Raw genomic sequence first — 23,536 nt, 5'->3', positions numbered from 1 at the left:
ACCACGTTGAGGAATATTAAAATCTGTTCTGAAAAACCACTCCAACTACAAGTTACCTAGGGATGTTATGTCAAAAATCAGTATGTTTCTCCCTTACATAAGTGTTAAAAACAACAGTTAAAAAGGAAAGAGATGCCTCCTGTAGCCATACAGTTATTTGAGTATATTGAAAGAGATAGTTATAGTTAATATATCTATTTTTATTCACCTTAAAGAGAGTTTGAATCTAATTTAAATTGTTCAGTCTTGTATGAAATGGGAGATAAAGGTGTCTTGGGAATTGCCTTACATATGTTTGACTATTCATACTGTAAATTTCAACTGTGTGGAACTATAGTTGGAACTATTTTAACTGTGGTCTACAAAATGGATTTTTAAAGGTTTCTAAACTTTTTCATTTCTAATAAATTGTCTGTCATTTTTAATCCAGCTTTACTTCAAGTCTTTGCTCCTTAACTTGCTTTTTGATACACAAAGAAACAGCTGCACAAGTGATTGAGGCCAGGAAAGGGAATACGCTAAATTCTGTATTTTCCTCAGGAAAACAAGAGAGGACAAAGGATGAAAGAATAAAAGAGGGGGAAAAAAAACAGGAAAGCACAACTCCAAGGAAGTAGGAGGGCTGAAAAATTCACTGCATACAGACAAAGCTAAGTTTTTCTCAACCAAAATCAATTTGTCCATCTCAAATAGTAGAGTTGACGTTTCTGTGACATGAAACTGAGATTCATGTTTGAAAACATGCAGTTTAGTACCAAATCCTGTGCAGGTATTTCAGGCTAACATCCTTCTTGTTGACAAAGCTCAGGAAACAATACACTCTTGTTATAATATCTTCTATTTGACATATGAAGAATGAGACCTAAGCTAGATGAGCAGAATTTGATGAGAAATTTTAATTAAGAACTTAAGCTTTTCTGGCTTATTTATACGTAGGTGTAGAAATCTCTCTCATCTAACTTACAGCCACTCCACGGCATCCCATATTGAACTTGAAGGGCGAGAGGTGAAAATAAGACGACTCCACTTTTTCCTGCACAACTTCCCCCGGCTTCTATCATAATTTTAACCGCATAATAGAAGGGCAGAACTCAGCAGCTAGGAGTATACATATGCAAGCTAGTTAGTAAGCCTACAACAACATCTTGTGGCAGAGAGTGAAATCCTAAGAATTGTCTAGATTCATCCTAATGGTATCCTAAATTGGGTACTGATGCCAGAGCAGAAGTCTCATCAGGTGCAGTCCTACCTGATGAGAGACTCCAGAATGGCCGGGGTGGGACCCTTTTGAAATTCCAGCTCCTTGTAGTGAAGGGCCTTGGCATACGCTCGACATTTTGCAGCTCTTTCCCCCAGGAGGACAATGCCATTATCATCTCTCAAAGGCAGTGGACCCTGGGTAGAAGCACATACATCAAAAGCAGGATGAGTATAAAAAAGAAGAAAGTATGCATGAACTCTTCACACCCTTTCCATAGACTAGACATCAGCCAGCTAGCCAGCATTAGAAAAAGAGTTGCTTAATGGCATCTCTACCTTGTCACTGTGTTCCATGAATTCTGCCAAGTTCAGCAGTGTCTGAGTGACTTCTGCAATGTCCTGAGAAGTCAGGGCCAATTCAATGCTTCGGATCAGCTCATCCTGCTGGTCTTCATTCAGTTCAGACCAGCATGAAACGAAAGCAGCATTGAAGAGATCTCTGAGAAGGAAAACAGAAGACAGTGAGAGGTAGGGATTCATTATTCATGAAAAAAAGTCTATTTGACAGTGGACTTGCCTTCTTATTCAGAGAAAGAGCTACAAAATGCATTTATATGTCTACCTGCAATAAATAGTGATTAGTTTTTATAAAGCTAACTTCTGTACCAAATACTTAGTGAAACATGCATTTTAAAAATATATAATAGGATGATATACTACAATAGTAGAAATATTGTATATCATATGCTAGCAAGTATTTTAGGCTAGAACAAACTCTTCATAGCAGCAAGGATGGTCTTCTCTTCTGCTATGAGGAAACAGGCCTAGTCTGTCTTAGATCACAAGTGAGTGTAGTGAAAAAGATGACTGTACATTTCTCTGGACACACATGCTGCAACACTTATGTTTTCTGTGCTCACTAGAGGACTGCAATAGCTGGAGTCTGAATTAGTGGCAAAGCTACAGGAGTAAAGGTGATGAAAAACAGGTACAGTGACAGCCCTTGCCACCGCTAGTACTGTGGAGAAATACTGTGGGATGGGTTTGAGATGCACAGAGTATACATGGAGGATGCTAGCATTACCTCTGACTACCTAGAAATTGCTGACTTTTCATCATGCTGTTTGCCCTTCTACTTCAAAAATGATAAAACTCACATTAAGACAAAGTTAAACCAGGAATGAACACTTTTCTAACAGCAGTAGTCAGATCCATATGCACTGAGATGACAAGTGTATATCATCAAGAAGAGATAAACAGGCAACTACTGGCAGAACCTCAAAGTTTCTCCAGACATACTGGTTGCAAAAGAAATAAAGCACTGCGGCTTATTCCACTGAGGGGCATTTTTGTTCACCCACAGTAGATCCTTGAAACTACTTCATACTCTACTGTGTTTCCAGCTTCACTTTTATGTACCTTATGTTTTTTCTAGACTAATATGCAGAATTCCACTGAAAGATTTTGTGCACATCATGGAGCAGTCAACTGGGAAGGGTGGAAATGAAATCAAGTTGCCAGCTATTTGATTTGTCCCAAAGCAGGAACTATCTCTATTTATGGAACCTAAGAGCTTTTAAGTAATTTTCTTTTTCCTTATAATATCTGGCTTGCATCTGCAATTTCAAGTGATCCGAAAAAAACAGAATTACTCTACCGAGCCATAGGATTATATGCCTGAGCCAGGGCCCAGCATGAGCGCAAGGATGGCGAGGAGGAATCTTTCAGTAGCTCCAAACTCAGTCTTCTTAACCATTCCAACCAGTCATCTTTGGAAACTCTTCTTGCTGCTCCCCAGGCCTGCATTACAAAAGCAAGACAATTCAACTACCAAATGAAGCACTATCCAAAAGCAGAAGAAATCCATCAGTGGGCAGCATTACTTCTTTACAGCTCCAAATCACATTGCTGAGATTCCCTGTTCAATACCCTGAAATCTGCTACCTTTACCAGATAATTTGCAGTACTTCAGTCTCATTTCTAAGAAATCTTCCCTAAACGTATTCCTGTCATGACATGCCAAGTACTTAACATGAATAATTCTTTCCCTACAAAAATACATCAAGAGCTGAAGCCATTGTTGAAACATCAGCTTAAAAATACTTAATACATTTAGAATGAAATTTTTAAGTCCAGCATTTTCAAACCAATCCATCCCACTACTGAACCGAGTGCTACATACATTAACTGTCCAAATTAGCCAGTGCTTAGCTATTAACTTCTATACTGGCTTCAAGAGAATATAGCACTAAGATATACGAGAAGTGGCTGATGAAAAAAGGCAGAGACTCTGAAATAGGTGTCTCTAGAAGCTACAGATGATTCCTTGTGATCTAGGAAGTTTTGTTCATACTTCACATAACAAGAAAGTGTCAAGATTACTTCATGCCCATTAATAGTCTGATAATTCAGCTGCTCCTATCTTTAAAGTTGCTTAGCACCTTCTAATTTTAAAGAGAGTCTCAGACGCTACTTTGACCTCAGTTTTGTACAGAGCTGGCAACGGAAAGATGTAAAACAAATGTAGTTTAGATGCACTGGACAAACTCCTTAGATGTGACACAATACCTCCTCCCTTCAGTAGCAAACTCATGCTGTGCAGCGCTCCAGTCTTACCTTCTGCAAGTTGATGGTGCTAACATGTAATTTCTTCATGGGACCTGTTTCCACAGGACCACTGGCCAAAGTTTCTCCCTGGTTGCTTCTCAACATTCTGTGCTGATAAATCAGGGGATCCTCCTCTTCATCAGCAAGAGTATAGCCCTACAATAAATGGCTTACAATGAAGATCACACCCACACATACAAAAGCAATTTTCTACAAGTCAAATGGATGATAAAGTCAGAGCACTATCCAATCTCATGGCAAAATTTGTGAAAGCAAACAACCGTGGTTTCATTATAATGATCACACCTTATAAGCCAGAGAACTCAAATGATATCCCTTTTCTATTCAAGGTAACTGTTAAGAAATCTTAAATACACCTTAAAACAAGCACTCTTTCCTATTTGACTCACTAGTAAGCCGAGAACAGCAGTGTGCTGCTTGTTCCACACTCAGATTGCAAAGCAGTTACTGAGTTTTTGAAGTGTGGGACATGCTACGGAAAATACTGAGATAAACAAGGTCTCCTTAAGTCCTGAAACTGTGGAAAAAAAAATAGGGTAAATCCACATTTAAGAACTACTGAGAAAAAAGTAATGACACTGGCTACAACTCTAAGTTCTTACCTAGAACTTGCAGTGATTTTTCTATAGGAAATAATTGATACCAGTTGACAATAATTTTTCCCAATGCAATCTCAAAGTCTCTTTAAAAAGCTGTACTTAACACACAAATACAGCAACAACCATTCTTCATTTTATGAGTAACTCAAAGTGAAGTTTCCAGCTACATCTGTTTCAACATGAAAACATCCCCAAAGTGCACTTATGCAAACAACTATATACTTGTCAACTCACCTTTACAATTCTGCAGATAAGAACATCATAGCGTTGATGATTAATTTTGTGTCGCACCAGAACTTTGTTCACCATCGGGATAAAAATCTGGTACTGTACAGGGGAATGCATCAAAAGCTAGTTACTCAGTCTCACCAAGAGCAGTAAAATCCCACCTTTGTTTCATTGATCTTATAAGAAACCAATTCTGAAAGTTTGATTTCAGTAACTCCCGATTCCAGAAAACTAAGAGAAGAAAAATCTGTTTTCTTTAAAAGCCAGAATGAGTGCATTACAAATACTCAACTTTAAAGCCTTGATCTTTGGGACAGTCCCTCCTTCTATGAGCTTTCACGCCTCAGAAGAATATTACCTTCTTTCCCAGCTGGAACACCAGAGAGGAGAGGGTGTCCATTGCAGTTGTTCGTAGCTCAGGGCTCTGATCTAGTGTTCGCACGATGGGATGAATAATCCGTGAAGCATAATCAGTGAAATCCAGGGACTCTGTCAAGCGGTCCACTGTTTCTAGAGCAGCTCTAAAGTCAGAGCAGAGAGAAGGGAAGACTTATCTCTCATGGTATAAGACAGGAGAAACGAGATGTAGAAATACAGTAGCGATTCAAGCTCAGTCCTCCTAGGCATCAACAGTAATAGGAAAAACATGTCACCAGAACTCTGTTAATGCAGCTAGTACTTGCAGGTCAGCTTGCAAGTTGCAGTGACTAAAATACTGGCAGGTGAGAACCAGAAAGTAATAGTCTATACCCAAGAAAAGCTAGTAACAGTGCTGTGACATCCAACCAAAAATAACCCTCCATAATGATTTAACACAGAGAAAACTTGTGGAAGGAACTAAGTGGTATTTCATTCTACATGTGGCTAGGGCAGCCATTGCAGAACTTGGATATCGCAGGCAAAAAAAAAAGAGACTGCAAAGCCACCAACACTTACTTGCGAGCCACCACTGGGACATCTGGGGCATCAAATAGCTTTACAATGGGAGGTAGTAACAAATGAAGGTAGTCATCCAAGTTAGCTCCAAAGAGCTGGATCGCATTCAATAGCTGGAGGGAAAAATGGCCGAGTGTGACTCAAAGTCATGAAAGAGATGCATTTTAAATAAGTCAGTATCCAGTGAAAAGTTGCTTCAATCCTGCACTTCAAACAAAAGTGCTGTCTGCATCATTTCACGCCAAGCCACTGCTGAACTGCACCTATCCCATTTGCTTGCAACACACAAGCAGCAGAAGCCCTGCTGGAGCATGGCACATTGGGCATGCACCTGCATCAGCAATACCAAAAACCCCGCTGCTGCAGCTTCCCACTCACCTTGACAGAGACAATGCGACTCTGACTATTGTCATGCATGAAGACCCGTAACATATGAGGAATGAGCTGAGGCAGATAAAGTTTGAATTCGCCTCCTAGAGCTACCACAATTTGCTCGATAAGTAGGATAATTGTGCTCTGTATGGAGTTGTTCATGACCCAGAAGTCCTACAGAAGAAAAAAAAAAAAGGGGGGAAAAAATTAAACAGTTCTTCAACTGAGCTGTACCAATTAGAAGAAAAGCAAACTGTAGGAGACAGTCTCTAGATAAATTCAAGATTGCAGGGAGGGACTATACTTCCCTTATAAACTAATATAAATTGGCAGTTTTGGTCTGTTTTTAAAACACTCTGTGCCTTCAGTATATTTATAGCTGTTAAAAACAGCCTCTAGGCAACTGATTTTTCCTAATCCTTCTAAGTGTTTGCAAACAGTTAGTGAAAATGAAGTGAAATGCCACCTATTTATGAACTCCAAACACCTCTTGCTAAAACTGTTGTTTCTGAAAGTAGTAAGTGCACAAAATCCAAGTGCTCGGAAGAACTCAGGCACTAGCAGAACCTAGGAGCTGCTCTTATTGCAGTTACTAGTAATAATGTATATTATTGTTTCAAATACACGTTCTTTCAAAACATAATTATTACTTCAAATGCATGGAATTCTGCAGTTCATATGAATTTATTAAGTAATTGATACATTTGATAGTGACAGAAACACTATCCACCTTTTCCGACAGTAAAATGCTAGCTTAAAGATTGTACTCACTCTCATCAGGGTGACAATTTCATCCATGTAGGGCCGAATATGACTTCTCACAAAGGACACCAACATCCCTAGCTGCTGGAACAGGAACTGGAAGGAAGAAACGTGTAGTGATCAATGTATCTTATTCAAACATCAAAGCAACGCTGGGTAAACGGCGTTTCACAGGCCAATTGCAAGCTCATTTACCAAACAAATAGCATGCATAGCTCCTATATGCTCAAAATCTGGGGCTAAATTCTCGGCAGCTTCAGCTCAGTAGTTTGGGTTTTTGGGGTGGGGGAAGTAGTTTTGGGGTTTTTTTTTTGTTGATTCCCACCCCTCAACTTCCATCAAAAATTTTATGAGCTCAAAGCCTTAGACACTCAAGCATACAAATAGGGGTTTATAATGTGTCAGCAAATTTATAAAGTGTCAGAACAGACTTGCAAGCACACACACCTCAACTACAGAGCTTTGTAATTTAGCTTTGAAGGATGCCTCCAAAAATTTAGCCCCTAATCTTTTCCCCCTGCCTGTAAACCAAACTGGCACACGTTTTAAGATACTCTTTCTGTACTCTTTCCCATCCCCACCAAGATATATTGGTGAAAAGTTACTGGGGAAGAGAGTTTGGTCCTTGCCAGAAATATCACATTTTTTTTGAAAGACGGTTGATTGTACCATAGAAGAATTTTGACTGGATTTAATTTTATTTGGATATATTAGGGCAGTTTTGCAATTCCTTTTGCCCCAATACAACCTTATACACTCACTCATGACAATGAATTTACTTTTGAGATTGATATGAAATAATGTGGGTTAAATCACTTTGTCCACAAAATAAATGTGTATGTCTTTTTTCCTCTAGGAAAACAGGAAAATGCAAGTTATCATATATTAAATTTATAGTCTTCAAATACTGCATGAAGAAATGAGTGACAAAACACAAAGTGGAGCTCAGGAGAAGAGGTAACAGATTTTTGTGAAAACTAAGTAAGCAATAACATCAGCTACTTCAGTGAAAGCAGTACACCTACATTTACCAAAAATGAACCCTGAGCTCCTGTACTGTGCCTTTTTTTTACTGTAGTGAGAGGATGCTTACATATAGGACAAGGACCTGCCTCCTTTAGGCTTTAGTGTCACGCATACCCACCTCAGCTCTTCTCCCCAGTACACTTTCACCATCTTCTTTTACCTGAAAATTTTTAAACAGAGTGTGCACAACTGCATAGCTTTCAAGCAAGTTAGATCAGTCAGGTCTAGGAGTTCAGCCAACCCAGGCGTGTGAGGTGTTTTCCTTCCAATCTGAGTAGTAGTTCAGTCTGGGAGAAAACAGCAGTTCTATAGCAGGGTTGGGATTCTGCTAAGGGAGCACCCATCCCACCTATAAAACACAGTACCAATAACTAGTACAAACTGCCCTTCCCACCCCAGAGATTATTTTCAGCTGCCTGAGGAAAAGGCTTGGCAAACAGCAGCCATCTCTGGTTAAGTGAACCTTAAGCCCATTATTATCTTCACACAATTCTCATTTCCTTCTAAAACTGTAACTTAAGTGGGAAGGAAGAGAAAGCACTGCTGTGGAATCACCACCCACACTGCTCTGAATGTTAGCAGACTGTAGCAAATTGAATTTTCCTTCTCACAGATGAGCCAAAGTACATGGTTGCATCAGAAATTTAAAGAATCTGCCTCTATTATTTAATAATACTGTTTGCAACAGTACATTAATGCAGAGATCATTGAAAGCTCTGGAAGCTGCACAGGCTGTTTTCCTGAACAAAGCCAGCTTGATAAAAAACACAGAATCAAATACTGGCCTTCTAAGGATTATGCTCAGAAGCAGCTGTTTCAATAAGCAGCAGAAAAATTGTTTCCACGGGATATTCTACCAAATGCTCACAGGAGAGAAAAAGCAAAGCTGAACCTCACTTCTGCAGCATGCTTGGCAGCAACACATAGCACAGCAATGCCCAAAGCCAGTCGCATTCTCTTTTAAGAAATAGATTTTTATGTTAGGGCAGTGGAACAGGAGGGAAGAAGGAGTGGTCCCTAGTACACTCACCTCTCGGATGGCACCATCACAAACCCGTATTACATTAAGGAACGTTGGCATGACCTGGGGCAGGAACTGCACACACTTCAGCCCAAGAGATTTGAAAATAAAGGTGATGGCCTGAACTACCATAGTGTGGTGTTGGGACAAGGATTGGTCTCGGAAAATTCTCATCAGTGCCACCATAGAGACAGCTGGATAGAACTCATCCAGAGGGAGGTTTCCCATGTTCACCAACATCTCACTGGTACTGTAGTCCGCTAGGAGAAAGAAGGTAGTGTCACAAGCTACATATTAAATAGTCTTGAAGCACCCTAGTATTAGGTGCCCTCAGGAGCACCTGAGTATTAGGTGAAAACATGTACACTAATAATTTGTTAAGAAGAGGAGACAAACTGGTAACAACAAAACAAAACAACAACAAAAAAGTAATAAAAAAACCTCAAGACCTGTTTGTAGATTATAAAGCTATTCACTTGAAAGAAATTCAGATGCTTACAAGAATCCTGGCTGGATTTGGACTCTGAGAGGCTGACAGCTGAAGCATCTCGTGACTGATCAATCATGCCAATGTTCACTTTGTGTTTATAAGGGTCCAAAGCGCCCAGCAACCCTAACACACGAATAGCCTGATAAGACAGAAAGAAGAAGAAAATTCATCAGAACTTCATCAGCAAGGCAAAAGTCAACACATGAACCCACATGTTTGGAAAGGTCCCGAGGATTAGAGAGAAGATCTGAAATTAAAATGACTGCTTGGAAAAAACATCAATGCTTTCCATTCAACAGTTGGAGGCCATTTCACTGACTCAACACGTTCACCCTCTTAATTCTGCTTATTGTACTTCTATCAGCCACAACAATGATCTTTCAGCTCCCTCCCCCCCCGAATCTATGCAGACACATTTATTTGACAGCTCTCTCTCCCCCAAAAACTTTTAGAAATGGTTGTGTGGTAGATTCATGTTCATACCTCTCTACGAGTGCCCTGGTTCTGCTCAGTCTTCAGAAAGTTCAGAAGCACCTCCAGCAAAGTTGGATACTTTCTGTATGGTTCCACCACATACCCAGTGCTGGCCACAAGCTGTCCCAGTGTCCAAAGAGCCACCTGGAAAGATCAAGCCCAGAGAAGATTAGTTTTGACCAGGGAATTTATTATGTCTCCTGATCCATCAGTCATTCAACTTCTGTAAAGTTTCTTTGAGTATTTTAGGATCACACTGCAAAGCATAGTCCATGGTTTGAAAGCCTCTATAAAGAGTGTTTTTTAATAAGCAATAGTAAAGAAAGTGATAATCAACAATTTGTTAGACTTTGGCTGCCATAATTGCCCTATTGCCCTCACTCAGAGATACAATTCAAACAGGCATCCAATTCAGTGAGTCCAAGCCTTCCAATAAGAACTGCTTCCTTTTTTTTTCTTCTTCTTCTTTTCTTTTTACAATTCTGTACTATGTCACAACAGACAGGCACTGCAATCCCTGACCTGTGTGCCACGAGTGTGACCGTACACTCCACAGGAGACGCTTGAGTGATTTAAAGGTTCATTTTAGCAGCTATGATGGGACACGTGGATATTTCGTTACAGCTTTGGTCACAGCAGATGGCAAGTTTAGTGCAGTTGTCAAACACTTACTTGTCTTTTAGCCAGCAGGGAAGAGTCCTGTAGCATGTCCATAATTATGATGAAGAGCTCATCCACCCACTTCCTCATCTCCAGCCCACTGACCTATCGAAAGACAAAAATCAAAGTCCTTCATCTAGCATTGCCAAAAGCTTAACAACTGACAAGCATGGCAAAGAGGTACCTGCAGTAGCCTTACCTGTGCAAGCTCCCCTATGGTAGCTAGGACGTTGTTAATCACCCCTGGATTTGGATCTGGATCAGGATCTTTCAGTTTCACAATCAGTGCCTGGTAGGTGACAGAGGAACAAATTAGAATGTGTTTAGAAGACTCCTTGCTGTACGTACAACACTCAGAATGATCTTTCCTTTTGTTTACACCTGAAATTGATTCCATAGGGGCTCAACTTGCATCATGGTGAGCATTTCAACAGTAAATGAAACTTTCGTTTCACAAACTTTACGCAAATCCAGAATCAAGTTACGCTACACTGTCACATACGTGCATTACTGTGAGTAATATCCACACCAATCTGATTTTTTCCTGCTATGATGAAGCAAAAGAACTGCAGCTCCTGACAGTCATGTATCCATTTGCTGTATCATTTCACTTCAAAGTCACCAGGAAATGTACAGAGACTTTACCTTAAGAATAGGCTCCATATACGGACGTATGAGGCGTGGAGCGTTAGAAACCAGGTGACCCAACATCCTGGCACTTTGCTCTTTAATCCTGCCAACACCACTGTGTTCCAGCTCTGTTAGAATCTGCAGAAAAGACAATGGAAGCATGAGAACAGGGAAAATATAGGTAGGCAAAAATTCTTTGGATTTCCTCCTCTCCTGTCCAATGACAACAGAAAGAAAAAACAATCTCAGCACTTGTAAAGCATGTTCTACATTTACACTCCATCCAGTCATTTATGTCTAAATGAAGCTAAAATTAATTAGCATAAAACTGAATAGATGGCCTTCAAAACCATCTACGTTTATGAAGCGGTGCCATCCATTGACCTAAAAGAAGCACAGAACATTCTGCCTCAATACTGATGGAAAGCACTCCAGCATGATGAATGTGGGGTGAAATAATGACTGCTATCCTTTCCTCCTAATACATCCTTAGAGCTTCAGTCCAAACATCTATCACTAAAAAGTCTTCCTGAAACCTACTAAGCTGGGTAATAAGTATTTTCCAAAAGGGAGATATTCCCCCACGCTCCCACACATTCACTACAGCTAGATAGCCCAGTTCTTTAACACCATCCTAATCTCAATACCAAGTACTCTATTTTCACTGCAGGCATCCCTCTTCATTACCTGGATTAACATCTTGCGCAGGAAAGGCATGACAAAAGCAGGGTTCATGCTGCTCAGGCGACCCACAGTACAGATGGCCAGCTCTCGGATTTCAAATACTTGATCATTCAGGGCCACAAAAAGAGCTTGCAAATTTTCTGCCTGGGCAAGGTGAGCATCAAATCGCTCATCCAGAGAAGCCAACACACAGAAACGTATATCAGGGTCTGCAAGAACACATTTGTTTCTCTTTAAATGCAGTAAACTCCCTCCTGTTCTTATTATTACCCTTATTCACAAACTGGCCTCAAAAATTCTTCACAACCTCAGGGAAATGCTGAGAGCTTCCCCAGCATGAGACACTATACATTAGTGTTTTACACATGAGAAATGGGGTAGGTCAACCCAACAGATTCAGTGCTGCTCAGTACTGCCCCAATACCCAGATCAGTACAATGCCAGCCTCTCGCACTTACAGGTGGCACATTTGGAGGCAGTGTGCAGAAAATGAACTCATCTCAGGTTATCATATTGCAACTGAAAGAATAAAAAAATCAAGTAGGAAGACTCAACAGAAGGGACCAGTCTCTTCTCAAACTACAAAGTTGAAGGCCATGACACAGAACAGCAGCAAAGCAAGTCTCAGGGTTCTACCTAGTTCAAAGGATTACCAAGGGCACAGTCTGAAGATTTTGCACTAGTGTTCTATTAATACCTCAAAAAAATCAAGATTTGGGAAGAGAAATTGGGAGACCTTTTTAATTTGTAAAGAACGACAGTTTAAGTTAGTGGCAAATACGTTCAAATTCTACGACAACCTCATATCAAGACCTGCTCATGTGCTAAAATTAATACGTGGTAGGAGAACCCTTTTCTCTGAACCCCACACTAACCTGGGTCGGTTATTCCAACCACAAGCAGTTTGCTGAGAACGTCAGCCACAACCTGCACTGCCGTCTGACTGACCACATGGGCATGACCACTGATCAAGTGGATGGAAGGTGTGAGCAAGCGAGAGCAAGTGCGGGCTGCTTCCATCCGGATCTCCTTGTGTTCACTGTTCAGAAAGTGGTCTGCACAGTGCCGAACAAACTGAGTCAGAGAGTGGCCTAGAAAGAAGAAGATGGGGAGTTTAACACAAGTTTACACCTCAACTGCTGGTCTTACCAGGGAACAGGAGTTTAAAGAAAGTGCTCTCACTTTTCCTGCTACTTGTACTCTACTCCAGTGCAGTAGTGTTTATATCCCATACCCCTTGGCCCCCTGCTTCTTTATCTCATCTTACCTTCAAACTCAAAGCTACCCAGTGTACGAAGGGCAAGCGTGATGCTACCCACATCACTGGCCTCTGGGATGTTGGTGAGGCTAGGAGAGGCAAGCTGGTGGGCAAGGCCCTTTGGCATGCCTGGATGTCGCAGAGGCTTGTGCATTAGAACAAGGGAGAGCATTTTCAGCAGCCCATCCTGGATATCCTTCTTTAGCTGAGGGATCTGACGACTCAAGTCATACAGCACAGCTGTTAGAGCAGGGCTGAGGGCAAGAAGCAGGCAGACAGTCATTAGAACAGAAACAATACGAGGTGTGCATTTCACCCTTGTTATTGCCTTTGCCCATCAGAAGATAATCGTGGGCATTCACGCATCACAGCAACACCTGCCAGCAGAGCATAGGGGTCCTTGCATGAACTCAGGCATGTGAGATGACCTTCTTGTATGAACTTGGTGAACAAACTGCCAGGACTACAGCACACATTGCTACGATAGGCAATATTGCTAGAATACTGTTAAGAATCTAAGTGATTCCTTATACTTGTGCTTTTTAGACACAAAGGCAACTAAATTTACTTCCAGATGGTAACATTAAGCTAATCTAAACAGCTTTGTGCTACCTAGATACTTTCTCCGTACCCTCCCATACTAGCAGTTTTGTGAGCTGGGAAATTTCCAATTGGAACTGTCAGCTCCAAAGGTAAAAAAAGCTAGGAGCAAATATTCAGCGCTTCAATTCTCCTTCCCTGCCAATCTGATATGGCAGAAATCTGCTGGCCTTCAGAGGCTTTCTAAATTTTTGCAGGCTGTTGCCAAATGTATTTGAATAGTGGAAAGTAAAGGAGATTGCTTTTGAATTCACTAGCTGTTCTACAAAAAGATTTCTTTACACAGAGACCAATGCTCTTAAGTAACTCAGACACATTAACACTTAAAACATACTATTCTTCTGAAAGAGATATACTGATCTTCTGAAAGATCATTTAAAAGCAAGAATCTTCCTTCTCAATCTGAAGACTTTGAAGGTCTCATTCTGTATGGCCAACAATGCCATCCAGTGGCTAATAGAAAAATATGCTCCCATGCCTTGTACTTACCTCAGGCCCACAGCCAGCATAGGTTCCAAAAGCTCTTTGATGTCCTGCTGGATACTGGGTCCCATGGCTCGTGCCAGCATACTAATGCAGGTGAAGACTGTGGCATCAACCTGCACAGACTTCTGCCTCCTAGAAAGGGACCACATAAAAGTTAATTAAGAGGAGCTGCTATTTTTCAAACATCTTTCCTCATCCTACTTCTGTGTTATCAGTCTTACAGAAATACTTCTGATTTTAATACAATAATTTGATCTCACATCACAAAAATTATACAAAAACCAGGTGTTTCAGTTTCTTCCTCTAACCTTTACATACTTACTTGTGGGCAAAGTCCTTTGGTGGAAGAGCTGCTTTTATGATTTCAAGGACTTTTGGCAGGTAAGCTTGAAACTCAGACCTCACAGCCACAGAAAGCAAACCCAAGGCTTGGAAGGCTGCTGTTCGCTCCTTCTCCTTCTTCACACAGCTGAGAACATGATTCATGGTGTCTGGAAGATACTGATCAGCTGCCCACAAGAGAGAACAATACAGATTTTGGAACTCATTTAGGTTTATACAGTTGCATGACATTTGCAACTAAACCTTTACAAGTATAAAACTAGGGAACAGACACAGCCATATAAAATTTGCTGACATGAGCAGTGGCAAACACATGTAACCATATAATAAAATTTTCAAAGCCCAGAAGGCTTTTTAAAAAAAAAAAAAAAAAAAAAAATCACCAAAATAAGAGCTATGAGAAAAAAAAACATTGCAACAGGTTCTATACACAAATAAGATCCAAGCATCTTGTTTTTATAGTGATTGATTGGAAATTTGGAGTAACACCACAAAGTTTGTTCCAATCCACTTAGAGCAGCTTGGTGACTTGCCTCCAACTCTGATGCTCTCCTAAGCTTGCTTGATAAAATCAATTGAACTGCTTTAAAGCCAGCAGGTATTTCCCATTTTTACTTGATATTTCCTGGCACATGCAACAGAAAAAAGGAAGACAACTCTGCTGATAATGTTTGGGATACACTGAGTGGCAGCAAGAGAGCAGAGTTCAACCCTAAGTCTGACATACTGAGGAAAAAACAAAAAGGAGGTTTTAATCTCTCATGGTATCGATCACAGAATTCAGACAATAGTTTTCAATCCATTTTCTTCACCAGAGCAACATTTGGCATCAGATATCAAGTCACACTTATTCAGAAAAAAAAAAGACTGTCCTCCCACAGAGGAATTTGCTCATCTTACAAGCACCACATTTGTACTGCTGCATTGCCTGTACAAGCTCATCTGGACCAAAGAGAGCTGGATAACTTCCAGCCCAATTTCAGCAACACTTCTAACATCCAACCATCTGTCTTGTCACCTGTGAATGCTGAAGGACGGAAAGCTGCCAACCGTGGTAGCAGATTGAGAACAGTCATCTGGATCAAAGAATTTTTGCTCGTTCTGCACTTGAGAACCCACTGGCACACCTGAAAGGAGATAGATTGGGCTTTGAAGGATGACCATTGGCAGTAATGCATGAATCTTTATTACCTGGGTGCTTTACGACATTCTACTGACATTTGGCTTCAGAGTTCATCAGAAAGATGGATAGTTAAGACTGCTTCCAAAGAAAGTAAATCACTTGCTCTAAGAGAGACAGTGACAAAGCCAGGATACATATAATTAATGAGTTTTGATGCCTCGATTCAATACTAGGCAGTATCGCTTGCTAAGTAAGGACACAGAGGACAATTGCTGTACAAGAACTGGTGTTGTGAATGTTGGTAGAAAAGTTGAAGACCACCAAACACTTACTTGATCAAACTTCTCTTCCATTAGATCCCTGCAGCATCGACTTTCTACCAATGTAGACTTTGCTGGGACAGGTGAGGTTGCAAAACCCATGATTCCTTGGTGAGAACTGTATCCCAGAAGACCGGCCAAAGCATTTGACTGAGAGGGCTGAAGAGACTGGAAGCTAGTGAAGGGAGTGATGTGGCGAGGTTTGGTACTGAAGCCCATCAGGTCTTTGCAGTACTTGTCATGCACAAGCTGCTGCTGAGTGATCTCCTCCATCTCCTCTCTAAGGCGCTGGACAAAGTAGAAAAGCATGTTTTTAAAAAAAAAAAAAAAAAAAAAAAAAAAAAGTAGCTGAATAAGAGATTCCCAACACAGTGCTACCCAAATCTCCTGAGCAGCATCCTGTATAATTGATATCCAAATGGCTGTAAAACATCAACTAAGCAAAATCCAGCAAAACATGCAACGGAGTCCTCATTCTGTATAAAAATCTTTTTCATTGTAATTAATCCAGTTAATAGCACTTTCCATCAGAGCTTAATACCTACTCAACCCAAACTTGTCACTGTTCTTTCTCTGACACACTTCAATTTGTAATAATCAATGCTCTGACTCCATGTTCAGATGACTTTTCAGCCCAACAACCCCATTTCAAACACAATGGGGTATTTCCACAGATTGATTGACAATGTGTAGCAACTCAGCAATCTGGCAACCAAAAGTCATAATCCCCGTCTTGTTCATTTGCTCACCTCTCCCTCCATACTGCTGATTCTCACTAGCTCATTGAGGATCAGTAAGGCACCATGGATTCGGTCATCACGGTTCATTCCTTTCTCTTTGGCCAAAGTCTCATCAAAACCCTTCTCAGCCTCTTCATACGTATGCTTGGGGAAAAGAAAAAAAAACCAATCTCAAGGATCACGCAGAAACAAAGCCTGTGGAAATAAAGTACTACTGCCAGTCAAGATTTACTGATGTCCTGTAATTTTCCCAAGAGTAGCCACAAACCTCAACTGAGTAATAACAGAGTATAACACCACAAAATTCAGATTAACCCAGAAGTTGTGGACTCTGCTGCAGAGCATTTTCAACAGATTACTAATCAAACAGCCAGTCAACCATGCCATGGTATAAACTTTATCAATATCTGCATCACATATTTGACTATGAGGAATCCAAGTTCACAACATTTGACTGCACTGTCCAAACCTTATTTGATATTATGAAGCTTGAATTCATGCGAGAATGGCAGCAAAGCTAAGGTTCAGACAAAAGAATCCTTACCTTTTTTGCTCATGTTTTATCTACACTAATAAAACCATCTGCTAGTAAGAGATGACAATAGATAGATGATTGCATGGCTGTAAAACTAGGTCAGGCTCAACAGCTGAAAATGAGCTGCAGATAGAGCAATGGATTCTTGATGGAATTAAGTCTCTTGGTTACTTTTATACTGGGCTAAAGGAACTACTCATTTTGTAAGCCATTATATTTTCAACCCTTTCAAGGGGAGGCAGTTTTCTACCGACAATCAGACATACTGACCAAGGTGACACAGGTTCTTAGCTTAGACAGCTCTTCTAAAAACTGGCACTTGATCATTTGCCTTGCATTATGAGGAGCTGCTTCAAAACAAAGTTATTTTCTTACTCTGTACCACTGGGGCTTCTGCATCTCTTTTGGCTCCCGTTGAGTGGTGAGGATAAGGCAGGCTCTTAAGGCAGAAACAGCTCCCTCTCGGATGGCCTGTTTGGGATCCCACACAGCCACAAATATATTGTCAAAGAATGGCTGCACTTGTTGGAAGAAGAAGGTAGGCACGCTGATTGCCAGCTCACGCAGGACAAGAACCTGGAGGTGGGGAGAGAAACAGTAACACTCTGTGAGGATGAGCACCCATAGACAAACCTCATTATTTCTAGACTATAATATCATTTATTCATACTGTTAATGTCTGTGAGCCTGATCTGTTTCCAGCTCCATACTTTTACAGTTCCTAGCACAACGGTATCTCAATCTTCTTTAGTCACTGGGCTAAGGTAGAAGCAACGAAGCAGCACTATATCTGCCATGAGAGCATCACAGATTCTCAGACATGGACTGGCAGCCATTCTGATCCTAATCAGAGCTTTTCCACAGCTTTCTGTGCATGTCTCCTACCACTGTTAACTAATCCTAACCATCCCATTCCAAGACAGGTGAAGACAAAAAAAGATCACTTACAGCTGCATGTCTTCGACCTTCATTCCTGTCAGCTCCCAGCCATTCCAGAGCTCGTTTCACCTCAAACTCCACATACTCAGCTGTGAAGGTGTCACCAGCCATCGCAAGCCGCCCAATAGCCTTGGAGGCCATCTCCATTACAACAGGGTCATTGGATGGCAAGAGGTTCCTCAGGTAGTTTGCAAACCTGCCGATACGGGTGGCATTACCTCCTTCAACACCAATAAGGCTTGCTGTAGAGAAAGGAAGCAATGCTGTAGGTTCTCCCTAAGAGTCAGTGAGGCAGACAGTAGGTAATCCCTGGATGAGAGTTAGTATTCCCTATCCATTCCTTAAAGATTCCCATTAACTCCTCCTAGACTGAAAATCCACAGGAAAAAAAAAAAATAATCAAGCAATAGGAAAGGGCCACCATTCTTTCGAACCTGAACTTGTTAAGTGGGCAGGAAAATGCATCCAGTAGCTTCAAAGATTTTCCCCATTTTTAGTTTAAAAAGGAAAAAAAAAAATCCACCCTGGGATCACAGACCCATTCCCAATAGAAAGGCATCCATCCACATGCAACTACTACAGCTGGTCCGCCTCAGTAGAGAAGTCAAAGACTAAATGGACCAAGGAAATTGCTCTCCCCCTCAGCCCTAGAGATGGTCTCTCCCGGCCAGGGTGGAGGCACCTTGGCAGGCGGCAGTGTGGCAGAAGCTTTCGCTGCCGGTGCCTGGGTTGTACCTGCTCTGTAGATAAAGAGGCCATCAGTGTCCAGGGTTGTCAAGCCGGCACCTTTCAACAGCACTAAATTCACAGAAACAATTTTAAAGTGATACTGTCAGCTTAAAATCAGATGTTGTCAACAAAGATTTCTCTAGCTAAGGGACTTCCACTGTCTTCAAACACGTTGGGATTGGATGATTATGTCTGTGAGCCTAAACCATAAGCACCTCCTATTTGGTTATTAAAGAAGTAACTGCTACATACAGGCTACTTGTTTGGAAGGCAAAGTATTTATGCAAGCTGATTTCCCTAAGAGTCAAAATGCAGGCAGCTCTGCCATGTCACAGCAAAAGCACAACCAGAGCAACTGATGGAACAGCTGATCAGAATCAAAGCAGAAGTTACGTGAGCCCCTCCCAGGAATGGAAGCTGCTGATATTGAGCCAGGTAAATTTAAATAACAAGAATCAATCTCCTCAGACAGAAGAGAGTTGAGAAAGTCAGCCCACCCCAATACATATAAATGGACAGCACAAACTGTTCTCAGCTGAGCTCAAGAACAGAATTTTCACATGCTCAGCACTCACATTTGATGCTTGACTCCCAGAAGAGCTCAGGGCCCATTAAGCACCAGGTTTTCAACCACTCTCAGCACTCAGCAGCTCCCATGCTGACACTTAGAGACAGATTTTCAGAGCCCAGCAACTAGCACGCACCCAGCGTACTGAGCAGTCAGACATAAGGCCCCAATTGTAAAAGCTCATTCCTTTTGAACATCTGTCCCTAAAGATAGATGCATGAAGAGAAAACTCACCAGAGGCATTAAGCACTTTCACTCACCTATAGCCAGAATGCCACCCTTCCTTTCATTTGCATCAGAGCTAGAGACCAGCTCAAATATGTGATGGTTCAGCTGATCATAAAACCTGGTAGATTCTTCCTGACTCATCTGTAAAAGGAAAAAGTTCAAATCAGCTTTTAGCACTCTTTCCTTCCTTCCTGCCCCCAAAACCTCCATAAAGACAATGCTTCTTAGGTCACTTAAACAGAAAGAAATTAAATCAACCACACATTACAAACAGAAAACAGTGTCTCTTCTTTGTGCCCTCGATGTGTCAAGTTTATTTATTCTGGTGCTTGACCATCCTTCCGTGTCACCAACTCACTCACCTCTCCTACATGCTGGGGCAAAGGTAAGCTCCCTGCTATGCCCCACCTCCTCTCTAAGACCAGCTTCCACATTCCAAAAATCTCCATCCCCAAAGTACCCAGCCTGTGCCCTACACTCATATGATAAACAAGGATAAATTATCTCATTTGCAGCACTCACTTCACGGAGCTCCATGGTGACATAATGCTGCAAGTCCTTGGCAGCTTTCGCCCTTGTCTCTTCACTGCGACTCTTCAAGCCATTGGCAAATTGTTGGAGAATGGACACAGTGCCCGACATGATGGTCGTATGCTGGGGCTTGGGGCATCAAGTCCTGTAAATTCTTCAGAGAGAGACTTTTTTTACTGCTTTCAGCTACTGAGATCTCTGAGCTTCTTTCTTAGTGCTGCCCCTGCTGCCTGCTTCCAAAACACACATCCCATTGCATGCAAGGATGCTGTGCCAGTAAAGCATAAAATTACAAGTAACAACTATATTCCTTAGGCCTTAAACCCTGCGATAAAACTGTATCACCACATAATATCTTGACCCCCAGCCTATTTGCTCTCTAGTTCGTCAAATACCAAAATATGCTCCAGTAGGTCAGGTGCCCGACCCCATGGTGATCTAATTCTAAATCAAGGGTCATGCAGTAGCTGAAAAATAGCAAGGTCAGATTAGGGTTTACAATTACCCTATAATAAGTAGGCATAATCATTCCCATGATTATATCATTATCATATCTGACTCGTCCTTGAATGCTTTCATCCAAGTTTCTCCACAGAAATTCTAGTGTTGTGCCAACACAAGGAAGACTCAGCACTTGGGGCCTGGCAAGTATTACATTCTCCAGTAGATATTCAGAGATGGGAAGTCTACTTATAGCAACATCAATCATTGCAACAGGATGTTTACTATCATAACACATAACCAAACTTTCTCATAAGTCCTTCTTTATGTGGAAAATATTTTAGAGGTTTGAACCCCCCGATTTTCAGATTACATAAGCCCAAACCGAGCACTTGACAGAAGGGCCCACAGTGACACAAGGCACCAAAACTTCAGCGCCTTCTTCCCCAAATATCCCCCACGCCGTCACAAGGATCCACCAAGATTACAGCGTGAGGTGGCTTCAGGGCTTCCCCGCGGCTGGGAGCCAGGAGAAGCTCCCCCGGAAGAAGAGAGCAGCCTGAGGCTGCGGCCCCATCACCGCCGGCCGGGGTGCCCCTGCGCGGGGGCTCCCTCACAGCCGCACTCGCAGAGAGACGCGACAGCCGGCGGGCAGGAGCCGGCAGGCCCGAGCCCGCGGGGGATCCCGCCGCCGTCGTTCCACAGGCCGGGAGTGAGGGAGGGACGAGGCAAGGCAGGGCGGGCACCGCCGCCCGGGCGGGCGCGGGGCCTCTAGCGGCAACGCCGCGAGGGCGGGGGGCTCGGGCAGGCTGGTCCGGGCGGGGAACCGCTGCGCGGGGCGGGGGCGCCGGTGCCGCTGACAGGGCGCAGGGCGCCAGCACGGCGGGCGGTGAGGCGGGAGCGCGCGGGGAGGGCCGTGACGGCGGGACCGTGACGGGAGGTGGGGGGAAGGGGAAGGCGATGCTGAGGGGAGGTTCCGGACCCGCACTCACCGCCTCCGCCCCGACCGCCGCCGGCGCCGCCGGCTCCCCCGCTCCGGGCCCCGCGCCCTCTCCTCCCCCGCGCCTGCCGGACCGGCGAGCCGCTGCTGGCCAATAGCCTCCCAGAAGTCCTTTGATAGGCACCGCCTCTGACCAGTAGAAAAAGAGCGACAGGGAAGGAGCGCTCTCAGCTCCGCCCTTTCTCCCAAGGAACGGCAAGGCGATACCGTCGCCTCCCGGCCAATCATCAAGCCAGCCGGGAGTGAGTGGCAGTAGAGCTGACCAATGGAAAGGCTGAACCTGCTCGACTGGTGAGAAGTCCACGCTAGGCCCACCTTCTAGACGCCGGCTGGTTTCCGCCCTCCCGGAAAGCCTGTGCGCTGTATGCGCATGCGTGGAGGGAGTAGCGCGGTGCGGTGCCGCGCCCAGTGTGCTTCGCTGAAATGTGTCCGGCTGCCCGTGACAGGACCAAGGGCAGCCGGGGAGGCGCCCGGCTGTAGGCGCTCCGTTGCCGTCATGGCGCGTATAGCAGTGATGGGGTGTGCTTCAGAGTGACCCCCTCGCAGCCGCGCGTGAGGACGTGGACCGTTTAATGTTTACTCGGGGCGCCGGGAGGTGCTGGCGGGTCGCTCGGGCGCTGCTCTGGTACGCGACCCTCCGCGGAACCCCCTGCCCGAGGCCGTGGCGGCGCGGGGCCGGTGAGGAGGAGAGGGACGCAGGCGCGCGGCAGGCCGGCGGTTGGGGCGCGCGGGACGCTGGCCGCTGGGGCGCGCGCGCGCAGGGCGGGGCAGGCGCCCGTCAAGCGGGTAAGGGCGGCGCGCGCCTCTCCCTCAGGCGCTGCCCGCGTGGCCATGGCGGCGGCGCCCCCTCCCCGCTGGGCCCCGCGGCGACGGACGGGCTAACGCTCGACCCTTCCCTTTCTAGGTGCTGGCTGCTGCTGTGAGACGGGGCGGCGGGGAGAGCATGGGGCCGGGAGACCCGGTGCAGAAGATCAGCATTAGCGCTGAGAGCCCCCGGGGGAGCGAGAGGAACGACTCCGGCGCCGCGCTGGCGGGCGCTGAGAGGGTCCCCCCCGGCACCTGGAGGCAGAAGTGTGCGGCCTACGTGCTGGCGCTCAGACCTTGGAGTTTCAGTGCCTCCCTCACCCCCGTGGCCCTCGGCAGCGCTCTGGCGTACCGGGCCGAGGGAGCGCTAGACCCAGGGCTGTTGGTGGGAAGCGCCGTGACCGTCCTGGCTGTGCACGGAGCCGGCAACTTGGTGAATACCTACTACGACTTCTCCAAAGGCATCGATCACAAGAAGAGTGACGACAGGACTTTGGTGGACCAGATTTTGGAGCCTCAGGACGTAGTCCGGTTTGGAGTCTTCCTTTATACTGTGGGCTGTATCTGTGCTGCTGGGCTCTATGCTGTCTCAACGCTCAAGCTGGAGCACCTGGCCCTGATTTACTTTGGAGGACTTTCCAGCTCCTTCCTTTATACTGGAGGTAAGTGCTGTATCTCTTTTGCTGTGAATCTGAATGCAAATGTGACAGAATTAGCCGACTTGTCAAGCGTTTCTAGAACACGCAAGTGATCTGTCTAGTTAACCGCCATAAAAACATTTGGTGGTATTTCCTGGAGTACTGGTACCTAAACTTGTATTCTTTGCCGCTGATTTTTGTGGGAAGGTGTGGGAAGAGGCACGCTAAGTTCTTCAGTTGGAAAGTGGTGTTGAGACATTGTTACTTAAGTATATGGCTTTAGATGCTCATCAGAACTATTGCTGAAACTTTCTGTGATGTGTATCTTGTATCCCTCAGCAGTGTGGCTTACTGTGTATGTTCTTTTCCATTGCTGGAATCTGTTACTTTGTTTTGGAATGTTTTGTTGTTATTCTTTAGATGGAGTTTCATTGTGAATGTAGAACAGTTTGTGTTTGTTCTTAATAAGAGGAGGATATTTTTATTGTCTTCCTGTGTTGAGTAGATACAAACATAATTATTAGGAAAAGAAGAACAAACTCAG

The 23,536-nt window shown here is 43.7% G+C and overlaps 2 protein-coding genes across 8 annotated transcripts in view; one reads left to right on the top strand and one right to left on the bottom strand.

Moving 5' to 3' along the window:
* MTOR (mechanistic target of rapamycin kinase) overlaps positions 1-21,588 on the bottom strand; it is a 68,510-nt gene extending 46,922 nt beyond the window's left edge. For 2 of the 4 annotated variants that reach the window (XM_076355869.1, XM_076355870.1), the window contains exons 1-29: positions 21,543-21,588; positions 20,101-20,263; positions 19,611-19,719; positions 18,063-18,295; positions 17,490-17,690; positions 16,589-16,723; positions 15,852-16,127; positions 15,415-15,523; positions 14,377-14,563; positions 14,058-14,186; positions 12,978-13,222; positions 12,586-12,801; positions 11,714-11,919; positions 11,042-11,164; positions 10,596-10,685; positions 10,409-10,501; positions 9,746-9,880; positions 9,272-9,401; positions 8,782-9,032; positions 7,870-7,911; positions 6,735-6,821; positions 5,970-6,137; positions 5,592-5,704; positions 5,014-5,176; positions 4,662-4,754; positions 3,817-3,963; positions 2,858-3,000; positions 1,537-1,699; positions 1,250-1,395 (exon numbers count right to left, since the gene is read on the bottom strand). In XM_076355869.1, coding sequence (XP_076211984.1) covers positions 1,250-1,395; positions 1,537-1,699; positions 2,858-3,000; positions 3,817-3,963; positions 4,662-4,754; positions 5,014-5,176; positions 5,592-5,704; positions 5,970-6,137; positions 6,735-6,821; positions 7,870-7,911; positions 8,782-9,032; positions 9,272-9,401; positions 9,746-9,880; positions 10,409-10,501; positions 10,596-10,685; positions 11,042-11,164; positions 11,714-11,919; positions 12,586-12,801; positions 12,978-13,222; positions 14,058-14,186; positions 14,377-14,563; positions 15,415-15,523; positions 15,852-16,127; positions 16,589-16,723; positions 17,490-17,690; positions 18,063-18,295; positions 19,611-19,719; positions 20,101-20,220 — 4,253 coding nt within the window. In that variant the 5' untranslated portion in view covers positions 20,221-20,263; positions 21,543-21,588. Of the gene's footprint in view, positions 1-1,249; positions 1,396-1,536; positions 1,700-2,857; positions 3,001-3,816; positions 3,964-4,661; positions 4,755-5,013; positions 5,177-5,591; positions 5,705-5,969; positions 6,138-6,734; positions 6,822-7,869; positions 7,912-8,781; positions 9,033-9,271; positions 9,402-9,745; positions 9,881-10,408; positions 10,502-10,595; positions 10,686-11,041; positions 11,165-11,713; positions 11,920-12,585; positions 12,802-12,977; positions 13,223-14,057; positions 14,187-14,376; positions 14,564-15,414; positions 15,524-15,851; positions 16,128-16,588; positions 16,724-17,489; positions 17,691-18,062; positions 18,296-18,788; positions 18,815-19,610; positions 19,720-20,100; positions 20,264-21,542 lie in introns of those variants that run through there. The other 2 variants (XM_076355871.1, XM_076355872.1) reach the window with 2 other exon arrangements.
* Positions 21,589-22,170: 582 nt separating this feature from the next.
* The window catches only part of UBIAD1 (UbiA prenyltransferase domain containing 1), a 36,613-nt gene continuing 35,247 nt past the window's right edge, over positions 22,171-23,536 (top strand). For 3 of the 4 annotated variants that reach the window (XR_012996823.1, XR_012996822.1, XM_076356066.1), the window contains exons 1-2: positions 22,171-22,175; positions 22,455-23,016. Coding sequence is in view for 2 of the 4 variants with exons in the window: in XM_076356066.1 (XP_076212181.1) it covers positions 22,494-23,016 (523 nt within the window). In the remaining 2 variants the exon portion in view is untranslated. Of the gene's footprint in view, positions 22,176-22,374; positions 23,017-23,536 lie in introns of those variants that run through there. The other variant, XM_076356067.1, reaches the window with a different exon arrangement.

Source organism: Aptenodytes patagonicus, chromosome 19 (genome assembly GCF_965638725.1).
Source record: "Aptenodytes patagonicus chromosome 19, bAptPat1.pri.cur, whole genome shotgun sequence".
NCBI lineage: Eukaryota > Metazoa > Chordata > Aves > Sphenisciformes > Spheniscidae > Aptenodytes > Aptenodytes patagonicus.
Note: the sequence above shows the minus strand (reverse complement) of the source record. Positions and strands in the feature narration are given on the sequence as shown.